The following is a 16,122-nucleotide window of genomic DNA, read 5'->3' on the forward strand; positions in this document are numbered from 1 at the left end:
GTGTGTGTGTGTGTGTGTGTGTGTGTGTGTGTGTGTTTTTCCGCCCCCTTCTCCCCACCCTAAAACTTGTCTGTAAAAAGTGACTTTTGGTAGGTCTTCGGGCAGTTTCTTACAGCTACATGTAAAGCCACAGTGATCCAGGAAGATCTCAGCCACAGACATGGATCAAGGGACGGTGTCACAGGGAGACAGGGACCTACCCGAAACTCCGGCTCTTCTAGCAGCTCCTGGAAGCTGCTCTGTCGCCACAGAGCCAATGCAGCGCTCTGCCAGTCTGCAGAAGGAAGGCATGAGGGTCTCCAGGGAGGGCCGGTCACGTTCTCCCCAGGACAAGGCTCTCGGGCCTCTGAAAGCAATCTGAACAAGGCGAACTGAAACTGAAACAGATGCGGATGAGTCCTCAGTGAGGCTGGGAGCAGGGGCCAGTAGCCACTCTTCATGGCCTGTTCCAAGGCCCAGGATCCCGCCAGGTGCTCAACAATACCAGCACCCCGGCTGGCAGTGCTGTGTGCAATCTGTGGGCACATCTGACTGGCCTGGGGCTGGCCGGTATCCCCCTGGTGCTCTCCAGCATGGGGTCTTTCCTACCTGTGCCAAGAGGACCAGCCAAATGTCTTACTGTGGCAGTCACTGCCTGTCTTATCTCTCGAGGGAGATCGCCCTTGGCTACTCGAGAGCCCGGCTCCCCCTGTGAGGCTACAGGTTCCATTCGAGTCTCTCACACAGCTTTCTTTACTCCCGGCCCCTGGGACTAGATTCCTCAAACAGTGAAGACGTGCGTGTAGCCTGGATCCCCAGCACTGCTTCCCAAGGCTCAATTTATTCAGGCAGGGCCCAGCAACCTGCACTTTCAAAGCCTTCTCAGCTTGTTCTAACGTGAAGCCTGGACCTGAAAATCACTTGTTCTCTACACAGGTGTTCATTAGAATTCAGTGAGAGGAGGGCTGAGGTGGCTCACTGGTACAGTGCTTGCCCAGCATGCTTGAAGTACTGGGTTCCACCCTCAGCTCTGAAAAAAGATCTGTGCAACAGTAACTCTGGATTGGACTATAACTTTACTGTCACTTTTGAAATTTAGGGTTCCTAATACTCATTAAATTTTTGCCCTTCTGATAAACATAACAAGCATTACTAGACAAAGGGAATTAGAATGTTTCCTCAAGGGGAAGGATACTTTTTACAAGTGCTCATCTTTGAATTGACCTGTCCCTCCAAATATCAATATCCCCACCCTTAAAAGAAGAGCAGACACTTGAAGCCATCACCAAACCCAGTTTACTCAAATGTGGAAGGACAGCAACGCCCAGCATGGAAGCCACCTACAGCTGTGGCCACACTGAGGGTCCCTGGGCTGGAAAGAGCTGCACCTGATACCTGCTGAAAGGTGGGTGTGCAGACCCACCTTTTTGATAAGGCCTGGAGATAAACAGCTGCGCAGGGCTCCAAGGGGCTGAGGGGAGAACCTGCACCAAGCGTAGGTGATCGCTGCCGTGCAGAACCTGTGGCAAAGAAGGTCCTGACCAGAGCCAACCCCACATCCCATCACACGGGACCAACAGGGAACAGGTCCATACCAATGCAACGTGGTCCATACCGAGCGAAGGAACTGGGCGTGGTGCTGCACACCTGCAATGTCAGCATCTGGGAGGCTGATGCAGGAGGACTACAAGTTTAAACCTAGGCTGGGCAACTTAGTGACTTAGAAAGACCTTGTCTCTAAGCCCAGAGTGAAGGCCCTAGGTTCAATCCCCTACATCACAAAACCACCATCCCCAGCAGAATGAAGGGAAACTGAACTGCACAAAACTGAATTCAGTCAATGTTATAACCACACGGCCTGAAGTTCAGTTCTTGGTTTAGAAAAACTCTCATGCAGCCTCAGCCCAGCTCAGCAGTTTCCACAAGCTCCCTCCTCAGTGAGGGCAGACACCAGGCCTGGCTTCTTCTGCTTCTGTTTGGCACTGGGGACTGAACCCAGAACCTCATGCATGCTACGCACAAGCTCTACCATTTTGCACCTTGACCTGTCTTCTATATTTTAATTGGCGAGTATGTGTCGTTTGGTGGGGGGCAGAGGGCGAAGCCATGGCTGAGGATTAAGGACCGGCTCACTTTAGGCAGAAGAGCATAGACTCCCCAGCATGGCAGGACAGGAGGCCATCGAGGAACTCTGGGACAGGAAGGCTGCAGGTGGCTGTGGCAAGGCCTGGGTCTACCTCTGGGAGCGTGGCCCTGCATTCCCCCAGGTGGACAGCCAAGGCAGCCAAGCCCAGCACATGTGGGGCACTCAAGCTTGGGCCCTGAAAGGAAGACAAGAGGAGGCAGAGCTGTGATGGCTGCCCAGGCACTGAGGGCCAGCCTGGGCTGGGGTGGCACAGCATACCTGGTGACGCAGCAGCTGGCAGAGCCGGGCAAGGACTGCAGGCAGCAGTGCACGACCACACAGGGTCCTCACGAAGAGGGTAGCCCAGGGGCCCTGCCTGTAAGGAGAGCAGAGACCACTCTGGAGTGGTGGGCTCCCAGCCGACATGGCCTCCCATAACTGACCCGAGTATGGGAGACCTCTGAGGGCCAGGTGGTCTCCACAGCACATACAGGCAAGTCTTCCACAGCGTCCCTGTCTGAGAAAATGCTGCCTGCCCCAGGAACACCAGGTGACTCTCCTGCACTCTCACCTCTCTGGGGGGACAAAGCTGCAAGCTGCCATGAGGTCCTGACAGAAAGCCGTCAGCAGCAGATCCACCACCTGCAGGGGACACAGACACCTGAGGCTGCAGCCCTGAGCACACAGTAGCTATGCTGACAGGGGCAGAGGAAGTCACAGGACAAGTGTGTCAGGATGGCCATCCTCAATCCTAAGGCCTCCAGGTTAGTGAGACCAGTAAACTTTTGATGCTAACGGACCAGAGGACAAATACTTTATTGCAAGTGCCCTCTACAACATAAACTTCTTTTTGTTTGTTTGTTTGGGTTTTTTGTTTCGTTTTATTTTGTTGAGGCAGGATTTCACTATGTAGTTGAGACTGACCTGGAACTCATTATGTAGCCCAAGCTGGTCTTGAACTCAAAGCGATCCTCCTGCCTCAGCCTCCCAAGTGCTGGGATTACAGGTGTGTGTCACCACACCAGGCCAACATACTCTTCTTTAAAATGTAAAGGAGCCTAGCACGGTGGTGCATGCCTATAATCCTAGCTACTTGGGAGCTTGAGACAGGAAGATCACAAGTTCAGGATCAGGCTGGGCAACTTAGTGAGATCTTGCCACAAAATAAAACTGTAAAAATGGGCTGGGGATGTAGCTCAGTGGTAGCATGAGCAAAGGCCCTGGGTTCAATTCTGACCCCAAATCCCCCAGAGTAAAAGAACTCCTCCTACACTAACAGGCTATGGTGGCCCAGGCTCCTTGACAGCTGCCTCCCGTTTCCCACACCCACCGCCTGGTGCTGCCGTGGGACATCTGGTGCAAGAATGCTGAGCTGAATCTTCATTTCCTCAGAATAGACTTCATTCCTCCTGTGATCCAAGACAGCACCAAGCTTTTCAGCAACCACAGCCATCTGAGCAGACAGAACTGCAGACAGAAATCATGAGACAGGTGGGAAGTGTGGGGGATGATGCCTGGGAAAGCCAGGCCATTCCGCCCACCCCCAGCCTCTGCACACGGGGGCAACACACCCAATGAGCCCAGCCCGACAATGGAAACCGTGTTTGTCCACACCGCTGGAGGCAAGTGAAAAGGCCCCGACACGTGTGCTACATGGCACCAAGCACACGGCGTGGGCAGCACAAGCCCAACCTGTCCAGTAGTCCCTCCTACTGGCCGAGAGCTACCAGTGCCTTCACTATCCTCTGTACACAGTGAGGTCGGTGAAGCACAAGCCTCTTAGATGTGCGACTCCAAAGACTATGCAGCCATACAGCACTGCAGCACAGAAACCACCTCACTGCTGCTGGAATCAGGGCTGACCTGACTCTCCTCAGGATCTGCTCCCTCAGTACATTGCTTCCTAAAAGCTCCAACTCCCACACTCTGAGCAGGAGCAGGGTACCACCCCAGTCCTGATGACCTCGAAGCTGAAGTAGAGATCACTTGAGCCCAGGAGTAGAGGCTGAAGGCTGGCCTGGGCAACACAGTAAGAACCCTCAAAACAAGGGGTGGGAGCTGCATGATGGTGCATGTCTTGGAGGCTGAAGCAGGAGATCACAAGTTCAAGCTCAGCCTGGGCAACATAACAAGACCCTGTCTCAAAAGTTTAAAAAAATTAAAAAATAAAGGTCTAGAACTTAGCTCAGCAGCACAGTGCCGACCTGGCAAGCTCGAGGTCCTGAGTTTGATCCCCAGTACCAAATAAATACATAATAAAAACTAAAATAAAAAAGGCTGGGGAATATAGTTCAGTACAAAGTCCCTGGATTCAATTCCCAATACCACCAAAAAAAAAAGTCCCAACCCATAACCACCACATTCTGCCTGAGCACAACTCTGAAAGGTCACACTTCTGCCATCGTGCACACAGCCTGGGCACAGCAAGTGAGTACTGCCCCCCCCCAGGCTGTTGAGGTGAATGAAACCCACCCAGGAGAAACAAAGAGCTGTCACACTCAGTGCCATGGCTTGGTCCCCCAGATGGTAGTGCTGGGAGGTGGGACCTTTAAAAGGGAAATGGAAGTTGGGAGCAAGGTGACATGGGGGGGTAGGCGGCATCGCCTTCAGAAGGACCAACTGGTCAGGCCTCCTGAGGGCTTGTCCTAAAGAGCCAGCCTGACCCTCCTCAATCCCTCTGGCTCCGTCTCACAAGATTCTGCCCCTCCACCATGCTAGGTGCAACCAAGCCCATGGGGACTGCCGATTTTGGACTTCAAGCCTTCAAAAATGTAATATGAGTAAACCTCTTTTCTTTACAAATTACCCAGCTTCAGGTATTTAATATGCTCAGTGAAAAGGGGCTTCATTTATATCCTGCATACATCATAATGAAAAGAATCCACGAGGGCCAGGGATTTAGCTCAGTGGTGCCACACCTGCCTTGCAAGTACAAGGTCCTGGTGGGGACAAGAAAAAAGAATCCATGAGGCCTAGAGTGGGTGATTCTGGTTGGAACCACTGGTAACAGTGCTCTGTGGCCATGTACTCCCAGGGCACAGGTGAGCACTTCATCCTGCTTTATACAACAGCCCCGTGTGCTTGATCTCACGCCTACCGTCAGGGGAAGAAAAGAACTATGCCGACACCAACTACTCCCGGCTTCCTCCTCTGGGGACATCCAACAGCAGAACATTCAGCTTCTGTTAAGAGCTGCAGCAGCTACCCTTGGCTGCTCTCCCATCAGCCAGTCAAGCATGCGGGACCACGGGGAGGACATGCCGGGTACACACTCACCCAGGACGCACAGCCCACCACAGACACTGAGTCCTCACCGTCGTACTGCGTGGGGTCAGCCATCAAAGCTCTGAGCTGAAAGAGTGCAGCCCTGAGCGGCCCCAGGGCCTCTTCCACAAAGCCGGGCTCTGTCCCCATTTTGGAGTCTGCACCTGAGGGAGGGGTGGATAGCTTAACATTGGCCATAGGACCTTCCATGTGGGAGGAAAGCAAATCCTAATGGCCACAGCTGTGCACAGATGGTGGACCCAGGCTCAAGGAGCCCATGAGGAGGCCTATGAAGTCCTCTCTGAGCTGGCTACATCACGTCACAGTAAAAACCAACACATTCTAGGGCAGGTGAAGCTCAGTGGCGAGTGCTTGCCTAGCGTGTGCAGGCCCCTGGGACCACGCAAAACTATGACACGTTTATAGACAAGTTTAAGAAAAAATAGGTTGTGGTCACAAAACTTCCACAGCTGTGAAAAGCACGTATGTGATGAAAAAAGACCAGTGCAGCCCTGAGGCTCAAGGGCAGAGTCAGGATCAGGGCTGGAGGATGCTTTATCTGTGCAGTGTCCAAGAGCCAGGTATGGCCCCCACTTACTAAGTCACACTTACGTTCCGTAGGACACAGGTTCAGACCTCCACAACGCTTGTTATAAAAAGGAAAGTACACCATATATATGTGAAGAGTGAAACAAGTCCTAGGGTGGCTGGAAAAGGCACAGGCACACAGATGTCCTGCTGTGCCATGGGCCTCACCCAAAATGAAGCTAGCAACCATGGCTCTTAGCTGTCAGACCCTGAGAGAGGGCACCTCAGAGCCCCATGGGGCAGGCCTCAGCCTGTGGCTTTGGCCACACCACTTGTACCACAGGTCAGGGCACACCATTCTTCGTCCATTCACATTTCTGTTCTCCATGGCTATGGGACGTGGTCTAAGAGTAAGAAGGAGGCACCCGGAGCCAAAACTAGGAAAAGTTCTGCAGCTGGTCAGGACAGGTTCTCATGGCCCGCTGGGCCTGCAGGCAGCAGAGGACCTAAAACAGCAGCACTCACACAGCTCACAACGCAGCACCAGTGGCTGCCAGCAAACAGACCTGCCCCTGACAACACTGCTAGCAATGGCCCATGCAGTTGGCAGAGCCTGGGCTCTAGGAATGGGGCCAGCACAGGCCTGAGTCCCCATCCTTTGTGGACAGACAGACCTCCCACTTGCACCTCTAACTAAACAATCAGAAGACAGTGCCCGCAACCCACCAGGACCACCTCTGATCCCCAGTGGCCACTACGCACTGTAAATGTGACAGAGTGGCCTCCAGAGCACAATACCCCCGAAAGTGCTAGCCAGTTGCTTTCAGATCACCACGCTGGCCTCACAGTGGTGACAGCCTCTGTTCTAGCAGCCCTGCAGTCACCGACACAGGCATGGGGGACAGATGCTCATTCTCACAAGTAGTGGCAGACAGGAGCCAGGAGCCTTACTTTCTGGCTTCTCCTCCTCAGCAGTGGCGCAGGCTTGGCAATAGGCGGCATACAGAGACGGGGGAATTTTGTCCATCCTGGATCAGAGACAATATCCAAGTCAATTCAATTCTCAGATCCATACTTTCAAAACTGTTATAAAACAAAAAGGATACATTAAATTTAAATAAATTATACAGTACTATATAAAGTACTGGTTTTAGAAGAAAAAAAAAATCCAGGAGGGAAGGCATGGAAGGCGGTCTAAAAAACGTACATGTATTGATTCTCCATGATGAACACAATCATAACGTACTACAAACATGTACCAACAACAAAAAAGGCCATGATTTTAAATATATGTATGAAAAAAATAATAAACACATGTATGATTTAAGTGATTCGATGCCACTATTAGTAATAAATAATGAGAAAATAAAAACACCCACCCACAGCCTTATACCGCACAGACACACTTGCCTGCGGGTACTCCAGGCTGAGGGTCCTGCTCTGCCCTAAATCCATCACATGGGGTTTTACACTGGAACACAGCTGTCCCCACTCTTCTGTGTCCCACTGACCCCGGGTGGCCAGGCACCATGGGCAGCCCACAGCACTGTCTTCTCAGGGGGTCTGTGCTACACTTATCTTTCTGAGACAGGGTCTTTGGCAGCCCTTTGTCACCACCTGAACAACACTGTCAGTGAATTTTAAAACTTAGATGAAGTAAGAAACCTACAGAAAGTCTCAGGAAGGGTTAAAAATCTGACTAGAGGCCATCCACGAAAATGCGTCAGGGCCCCATCTCTGACGCAACAAAAGCCACTAGGACTAGAGGTGCTGCAGCCACTTCTGCCACTACTCCACCAAGAGAGAATCCCTGCCATACACAAACTATCCCAGCGAAGAGAGGAGCTACTAGTCTATCCAGAGGTGCAAAAAACCTCGATGCCAAAGCCGTATCACATGAGAGCCCAGACATGGGTGCAGAACCCACCTTGAGCATCGTGAAAACAAATCAGCAGCCCATTAAGCAAAAGAATCACACTAAATAGAGGCTGTTCCAGGGAGGAATCTACCAGAGCAATTGCCGTGAGACGGCTCAAGGGAAAAGAGCACGAGGAGCCTGGAACACGTTCTTGCACAAATCCTCAGCACGGCCACAGAGGGATCTCTCAATGTGACGAAGGTACACACACAACAGCCACAGCAGACACTGCAACTCACGGTACAGCTCGAGAAGCACTCTGTCATAACACTGGCTGATGACGCCTACAATCCCACATCAGACTGTAAGTCCTTCACTCAGAACAAAAAGAGACATAAAAATTGGGAAGGAACTAAAGTGTTTGTAGGTTTTTATCCTGTTTTTTTTTCCTCCGGTACCAGGGATCAAACTCAGGACCTTGTGCTTGCCAGGCAGGGTGGCACCACTGAGCCATATCCCCGCCCCTGTCCTGTATATTTTAATCTTGTACAATGTTTGGTACTGCTTCTACAAAGAAGTTTATAGTGGTACCTCAGTGGACAAACACTTGTTTGCCAACAATTTGGTTCATAAACAGAAGCACCTGCTCATGTTTTGCTTCTGTTTGCAAACTCTGCGTTAGGTGACAAACACTGCCATGGCCACCCTTCCTACATAAACACAAACGTGGTCATCTTTTCCAAATTCGTGCGCTGTACTAAGTTCGTTAAAACTGAGTAACTCAAATTTTCTTTGTAAGTTTTAAATCTTTTCTTTTCCCAAGTGTAAATGTCATTTAAATATATTATGTAGGGCCGGGCATGTAGCTCAGTGGTGTCGCAAGCACAAGGACCCGAGTTTGACCCCTGGTACCAATAAATAAATAAATAAACAAACAAACAAACAATGTGCAGCATTTTAAAAAAATCAGAAAGAGACAAATATTTGTCCTTGCAGACAATATGATTACCTACGAAGGAAATCCAGCCAATTAGCCAATGACTAAGACTAAGTTCAGCAGGGTTACTGAATCCCAGGTGACTTAAACCTCAGCAGTAACTACAACAAAAAGCCAGAGAATATGTTGTTCACAGTAGCAACAAAAAACAGATACTTAGTAGAAATCTAACAAAAGATGCAGGAGATCTTTATGGATACAAAGATACACAATGGAATAGACAATTCAGTATCAGAGTCCACTGTCCTCAAATTAAAACCAATGGAATTCACTGAAAATTCCAAAAATCTTCTCACAGAGACACAAGGTGTTCCCTGAAGCACTATTAAAAGAATAAAACTGTGGCCGGGCATGGTGGCACATGCCTGTAATCCCAGCACTTGGGAGGCTGAGGCAGGAGGATCGCACACAATGGAATAGACAATTCAGTATCAGAGTCCACTGTCCTCAAATTAAAACCAATGGAATTCACTGAAAATTCCAAAAATCTTCTCACAGAGACACAAGGTGTTCCCTGAAGCACTATTAAAAGAATAAAACTGTGGCCGGGCATGGTGGCACATGCCTGTAATCCCAGCACTTGGGAGGCTGAGGCAGGAGGATCGCGGATAGTTCGAGACCAAAAATCTTCTCACAGAGACACAAGGTGTTCCCTGAAGCACTATTAAAAGAATAAAACTGTGGCCGGGCATGGTGGCACATGCCTGTAATCCCAGCACTTGGGAGGCTGAGGCAGGAGGATCGCTGTGAGTTCGAGACCAGCCTGGGCTACATAGTGAGTTCCAGGTCAGTCTCAACTACATAGTGATACTCTGTCTCAAAACAACAACAACAACAACAACAACAACAACAACAACAACAACAAAAAGAATAAAACTGTAACACACCTGAGGCACATCAGTCCATGCAGCCCGTGCAGCAGGCAGTCTGCTGGGTCACTTCTGGGCACAAAGCAAGGTTTCTCAGGGTAGCGAAAGTCAACGAATGAGTACAAGATGGGACAGGGTGAATGAAAACTTGCCTCAAGAATGATATGCACGGCACCACTCACAACTGAGAAGCACAAAACCTGATCTGATGTGTGTACTTTGTGCCTAGCTACCTAACTTACGGAAGTAAGCATGCAAACTAAAAGAATAAGGGAACAAATCATACACCAGTAGCTGGCCATGGCAGCATACACCTGTGATCCCAGCACTCAGGAGGCTGAGGCAGGAGAATCACTGAGAGTTTGAGGCCAGCTTGGGCAATACAGTGAGACCCTGTCTTTGAAAAAAGAAAGAAAAAGAATGAATCATATACTGTCAGGATAAGGGTTTCTTTGGACAGGAAAAGGGAATGAGGTCAGGGAGCCAGACTAAAGGGACTTTGACTCTATAAGATTTTAAAATTTTATTTTGAGGCACAAAGTCTCACTAAGTCAACCAGCTGAGTTCAAACTTGATCCTTCTGGCCCAGCCTCCCAAGTGGGAGGATTACAGCCACAGACCATCAATACTTGCTTCAGTTGTTTATTATTATTGTTTGGAGACAAGATCCAGCCCAGGCTGGCCTCAAACTTGCAGCAATCTTCCTGCCTCACCCTCTCCAGTGCTGAGAATATAGGTATGCACCACCACACCCTGCTCCTCAATTTATTTATTTTTAAAGCAAAGATAGCAAAATATAGGTAGAGGTTCACGGGTGCTTTATAAATAGGTATTTTAAATTGTTATCTGTATTCTTCTGTATATTTTAAATATTTTACATCAGAAATAAATATAAGGCTCCCAGAGAATGGTCTAACTGTAAGATGAAAAAAAATGCCTTTCCAGGCTCTCTCTCCTCCCCATCTTTTTTTTTTTTGTTTTTTTAGGTTAACAGGTGCTTGCAGTTTGTTGACTTTTTTGAAAAAATCAAGTTGTAAACTTTTATTACGAATTAAAAATGAAGTTCTTAAAAATCTCAACTTGACCAGATACGAAACAATGTATGTATTTATTTATTTACTTATTGGTACTGGGAATTGAACTTGGGTCCTTGCGCTTACAGGGCAGGTGCTGGAACCACTGAGCTAAATCCCCGGCCCTACAAACAACTTAAAAACCTTTCAAGGTATCTCCCCATCTCCTTCTAGACATCACTGGAAGGCAGGATTTAGCTCTCTCCTGTTCCAGGAAAACCTTCTAGACGCTGCTACTTTCCGCCACTGGAGGCTGAGGGGCAGGAGAGCTGGCTGAGACTTTCCAGGCAGGATGATCACCGCGTGAAGCTCTCAAGAGACTCTTATTGCCTTGTCTGGCCTCTCCTGTCACCAGGTTAATATACTGAAACATTCACTCTAATCACCAGACCAAGCATCCCAAATATTCACTCAAGAAAGATGCCGTGGTCACTATGTTCTCTGCATGGGGGCCGCCTGAGTCTGTGGGCTGCACTTCTCTTCCTTTGACTCAGCCTAAACTCACTCTACACAGCTTGTTTCTTTTCCTACCTTTAATAAAAATTCACTACAAAAAAAAAAAAATACTAGTGATGTTATTCAGAGTGAAACAAATTAAAAAAAACAACAACTAATTTCTGAGTCAGTATTTTACATATAAAACACATTTAATATACGAATTTCTCTACAAAAACCATCATCTCTGCACCCCTGAAATGGCAGCCTCCCGAAGCCCTGGTGTACCTCCTCAGAGACTCGATGAACGCTGCCCTTGCATCAGGGACCTTGGGGAGCTGAAGGCAGGAGAGGATCAAGTGAGCCACACACAAGGGCACCCTCCTTCCCAGACAATGGTGACACGCCACTCACCACACGCGGCGTGAGCAGAGCAGGGAGGAAGTGGGACATGTAGTAGGGCCTCCTGAATATGCTGCAGCAGAGGGAGAGACAGCACTACGATTAGTCAAGAGAAAGGCACCCCCCCACAGATCCTAACAGCCCAGGGGCCTCTCCAGCTCCACACTCGATGTTTGTTTTTGCAGCACTGGGCCTTTACACTGAGCTACATCCCCAGCTCCTCACCTTTTAATTTCTGGGTTTTTTTCCCCACCTTTTAATTTATTTTGAGATAGGGTCTATGTTGCCCAGGCTGGATTTCACTTGGAATTCTCCTCCCTCAGCTTCCCCGACTGTTAGGATGACAGGCAGCTCAATTACGGCTCTGAGGTTTGTTTCCAAGTCCTTTCCACTGTTCTGGACAAAAAGTCTCACCAAGGGCAGTCTATACTGTAACAACCATGCAGTCTAGGGAACTGGGACCGCATTCCACTTGCCCTGGGCTAGCCACAGAACCTGGGCTACTCAAAAGCTAGGAGGACTGCTTTGGGGCTAATCCAGGTCTTCTCCTTGGAACTGGTCTCAAAATGGCAAAGAGTTAAACTCAACCCACCCACACTGGCAGCTACCAGAATTCAAGGTATCTGGGATCACACTGAATTCAATAAAGTTTTACTGCTTAATTTCTGAAACTAGCTCTACCTGATCCCCAAGAAGGCATTACCTAAAACATGCCTGCCCATGGCCCTGTCCTCCTGCCCCACACAGTCCAGGGGCCCCACCCTGGATGTTTTAGCTGCGCACTTCTGGACCTCACTCCACACCCACAGCACCATCTCTGACCTGACATCCAACTCTGATCTCCCACAAAGAGAACATGACCCAGCACACATGCAGCTCTGTGAACAGACCCAGTCACACTCAGAAAAGCCCACCACCCTGGAGCTATCACAACAGCCCAACCGTACCTGGCCTCCAGGACAGGGGCTGGGACTTTCCCTGTGTGTTCAAACATCGAGATGGCCTTCTCCACATCCTGGGCCGCTTGGCTGCGGGGCTGGTTCCCACCCAAGGAAGCAGAGACCCGAAGATGTGAGGGAGAGAGAACAAGCAGCTCAGGCTGGCAATGCCTGCCTGGCCACATGGCCGTGAGCCTGGGCAAGGAGGCCGGTAACTCATGAACCCCGACACAAGCAAAGCGGAGACGAACGACGCTGCCACTTTCCGCCCTCAGACACTCAGGCTAGGCCCTCTGAGGCTCCTGGGACGGCCCCACCGGTCCCCTCTGTCTGCCTGCACCTCATCCCGCCTACCCTCTCTGCCTCTCAGGAAACGACAGGTGTAATTTTTGAGATTAAAAAAATGCTGAAATGGCAACTTCTGAACAGTAATAAATGTTAAATGGAAAACTGCGTGACATTCCTTCACCCAGCACTAATGGCACCTGTGAATATTCTCTCACAACTTGGAACTTTAAAATGGCACTTTTCTACAGTTCCTAGGAAAACTGGGCAGCCCACTCCATCCTAGGAGACCCGGCAGCGCCTCTGTGCGACAGCCTCCCAACCAGCATAGTGCCTGCAGACATCGCAGGACAAAATGCCCCAGAAGGACACTGCCGCCTGCATCAGGGGCAACACCAGAGGACAAACGCTCAAGCCACAGCACAGAGCAGCAGACCAAAACCAGGAGCAACGGAGGCCATGTTACCTCTGTGATGCCCCCAGCCAAGGACACATCTTCATACAGTCCCATGTTCTCCAAGGAAACCTTCAGAAGAAAATGAAAATGGGAAGAAGGTGTTCGCTGGCTGCTGCTGGGCAGGTGGGGAGGGCAGCAACTTGCCTTGAGGTCAGCCAGCCGTGTCCTAGCCAGCGAGATGTAGTCAGTGAGGAGGCAGCGGTACTTGCTTGGGACCAGTGGCGGGGAGAGAATGTGCACCTGGGACAGAGCACGGTGAGTCATCCCCTGGGATGGCGCAGGAGCAATGCTGAGCAGAGACAGACACCAACCAGCAAAGCAGAGCCCGCCACAAAAAGGCTGGAAGTCAGCATGGAGCCCTCCGTGAATGGGCGCTGCGGGTGGGGGCACTGTGGGCCGCCTGCAACCCACACCACGGACGCTGGCTGTATCCTGGTAAAGCACAAAGGACACACTACCAACCACAGAACATGGGAAAGACCAGGCCTCCACAGACTAAGGCCAGGCTCTGAGAGGGGTCTCTGAAGAGAGAGGCGGGCAGCCAGACGGCTCCCCAGGACGGAGCACCCTGACACTGATGGTGGGGTTCACAGCTCTGCCACGAGACAGCATCTCACCCTAAAGGGTGACTGACTTAACCAAAGATACAACAGCATAAAAGAGAAGGGGACCCAGAATACAGGGCAGGCAGGGGACCTTCCTCCAGCTCCCCTGAATGGTAGCATAGCCCTCAGTCAGCCACAAGCCCCACCCATTCTTTCTGGGATGCGAGACAAAGGTTTAACAAGAACAGAAGTCAAGAGCTGGGCATGGTGGCGCAGACCTGAAATCTCAGCACTCAAGAGGCTGAGGCAGGAGGATCATTGAGAATTCGAGGCCAGCAGGAACTACATGAGTTATAGGTCTCTAAAAACCACAAAACTCAAATAAACTAATATAAAGTCCCATTTCCTTACTTCCACACTTGGGTATGAGGACCACTGGCAGTCTCAGGGTACATCCTTTCAGATTCTTCTCCTTGGGTATACGAGATAAACAATTTTCTAAAAGCAAGGGTGGGGCTTCCCTACCTGGCAAGCTGCTCAGTGTCTTTCAAGCCCACCGTGGCCATTCACACTGCCTCTCCTGGGTGGACTGCGGGCAGCTCCTGGGATCCGGGCCCCTTCCCCCATTGCTCCCGCCACACCAGCTTCCTGTAGCCACCTGGGAAAGGGCAGGGGCCGTCCAGGCCTGGAGGGTCCACAGGAGGCACAGATGCAGCTCCTCACCTGCAGGTACCAGGGGGCCTCCCAGGGCACGAGGTCGGACAGGAATTTGAAGAGGAAGACCAGGGCCTTCTTGCTGCAGCTGTGGTAGCCATGAGAGCTCCCGAAGGAGGCCTGAGGGAATAATGGCGTAATACCCATCACTAGGCACCCACCCTGCAAGCTATGCCTTCCATACACAGAAGTCTGCTACTGACAAAAGCTGACAGAGGGCACTGCTGTGCCACCACAGAAAAGATGGACTGAAATTTTATGCAGAGAGCCAGGTGTGGTGACGCACGCCTGTAATCCCAGCACTTGGGAGGCAGAGGCTGGAGGATTGCTGCAAGTTCAAGACAGCCTGGCTATGTGGTGAGTTCAAGACCAGCCTGAACTGCATAGCAAGACCCTGTTTAAAAAAAGAGAGAGAAAAAAGAAAGAAGTTTATTCAACGAAAGTTAGAAGTAGTTGCTGTAGGCAACAGTAACTGTGGGACCTCCTGTAGCCCCCAAGGGCACGCTCATCCAAGCAAACACATTCATTCTGTCTGACAGTGACGCTCCAGACCAAACTGAAACTTCCAAATCGACGTGTGAGGTAGTGTGACCCCTGCAAGAGGGGCGAAGGCAACGATCCTGCCCTCAGGACCCAAGAGCATAGATTGGAATGGGACAAGGGAGGGTGCGCCAGGGCAGCCCTCCCAGGACACAGGTGCTGAGGAAGGAGTGGAAACTGGCTCTGGCTCTGGGAACCTGCAGAGAGCATGTGTCTGTGGGGACGGCCACACAGGACAGCAGGCCCACTGTGACCTCAGGGCCCCGGGTCAGGCTCCAGCGTGGTGTGTAAACCTGGACAGCAGCATCCACTGGAACCTTACCCTGGCCCCTGACATGGACAGCACTCCATCAGAATCAGCCAGCTCCTGCATCGTGATGTGACGCACAGACAACAAAAGCCACCAGACTAAACGGGAAATGCTGAAAACACTGTCCTGTGTGTGAAGACAGTCAGGGAAAAACCAATCTCAGAGACACCAACTGTCTGCACCAGACACCAGGAAAACAGCGCAACAACCATGGGTTAACGATTCAAAGAAAAAAAGATAATGCAGGGTCATCCCTACCCCATCCACTTCCCACTGAGGAGGTTCTCGCACCAACAAGGGAGGGAGGAGACCCAGGCCCACTGGGAGCTGCCCCTCTCTTTGTGAAACTTGCTCCGTTAGACCTGCGCTTCAGCGACATGCTGACCACAGGCGGGCCGACATCAAGGCTGCCTCCTGGGACCTGCCATTCCCAGAGCCCTCTGGGAGACACCCACAGAGACACACACCCAGCACCGCTGAGTCACTCTGAAAAAAGGCAGTTATTATAAAAAATTATGTAGCTGCATAATGTGATGTACTACAAACCACAGCACTGACCAGAGGGCTCAAGTCAGCAACTGTATCCCCTATTAACATTTTTAAAAATATAGATTAAGAACCAAATACAGCCAGGGATTAGAGCTCAGTGGTACTGCCTGCCTCACAAGCACAGGGCCCTGAGTTGGATCCCCAGTACCAAAAAAAAAAAAAAAGTGGTACGAACCAAATGCAGTGGTAGGAGAGGCTGAAGCAGGAAGGTGGCTAGGCCCGGGAGTTCAGCCAGTTTGGGCAACATAAGAGAC

The 16,122-nt window shown here is 50.5% G+C and overlaps 1 protein-coding gene across 5 annotated transcripts in view; it reads right to left on the reverse strand.

Annotated features, from left to right (window-relative positions):
• Positions 1-16,122, reverse strand: part of Fanca (FA complementation group A) — a 47,879-nt gene that overhangs the window by 17,144 nt on the left and 14,613 nt on the right. The window contains exons 15-28 of one of the 5 annotated variants that reach the window (XM_019207956.2): positions 14,479-14,589; positions 13,355-13,450; positions 13,220-13,279; positions 12,478-12,566; positions 11,543-11,603; positions 11,417-11,466; positions 6,848-6,924; positions 5,419-5,532; positions 3,435-3,571; positions 2,676-2,746; positions 2,384-2,480; positions 2,113-2,300; positions 1,403-1,499; positions 201-377 (exon numbers count right to left, since the gene is read on the reverse strand). In XM_019207956.2, coding sequence (XP_019063501.2) covers positions 201-377; positions 1,403-1,499; positions 2,113-2,300; positions 2,384-2,480; positions 2,676-2,746; positions 3,435-3,571; positions 5,419-5,532; positions 6,848-6,924; positions 11,417-11,466; positions 11,543-11,603; positions 12,478-12,566; positions 13,220-13,279; positions 13,355-13,450; positions 14,479-14,589 — 1,425 coding nt within the window. Of the gene's footprint in view, positions 1-200; positions 378-1,402; positions 1,500-1,690; positions 2,301-2,383; positions 2,481-2,675; positions 2,747-3,434; positions 3,572-5,418; positions 5,533-6,847; positions 6,925-9,638; positions 9,693-11,416; positions 11,467-11,542; positions 11,604-12,477; positions 12,594-13,219; positions 13,280-13,354; positions 13,643-14,478; positions 14,590-16,122 lie in introns of those variants that run through there. The other 4 variants (XM_010627586.1, XM_010627584.1, XM_010627585.1 and 1 more) reach the window with 4 other exon arrangements.

Source organism: Fukomys damarensis, unplaced genomic scaffold (genome assembly GCF_012274545.1).
Source record: "Fukomys damarensis isolate Sample0158 unplaced genomic scaffold, DMR_v1.0_HiC HiC_scaffold_32, whole genome shotgun sequence".
Classification (NCBI taxonomy): domain Eukaryota; kingdom Metazoa; phylum Chordata; class Mammalia; order Rodentia; family Bathyergidae; genus Fukomys; species Fukomys damarensis.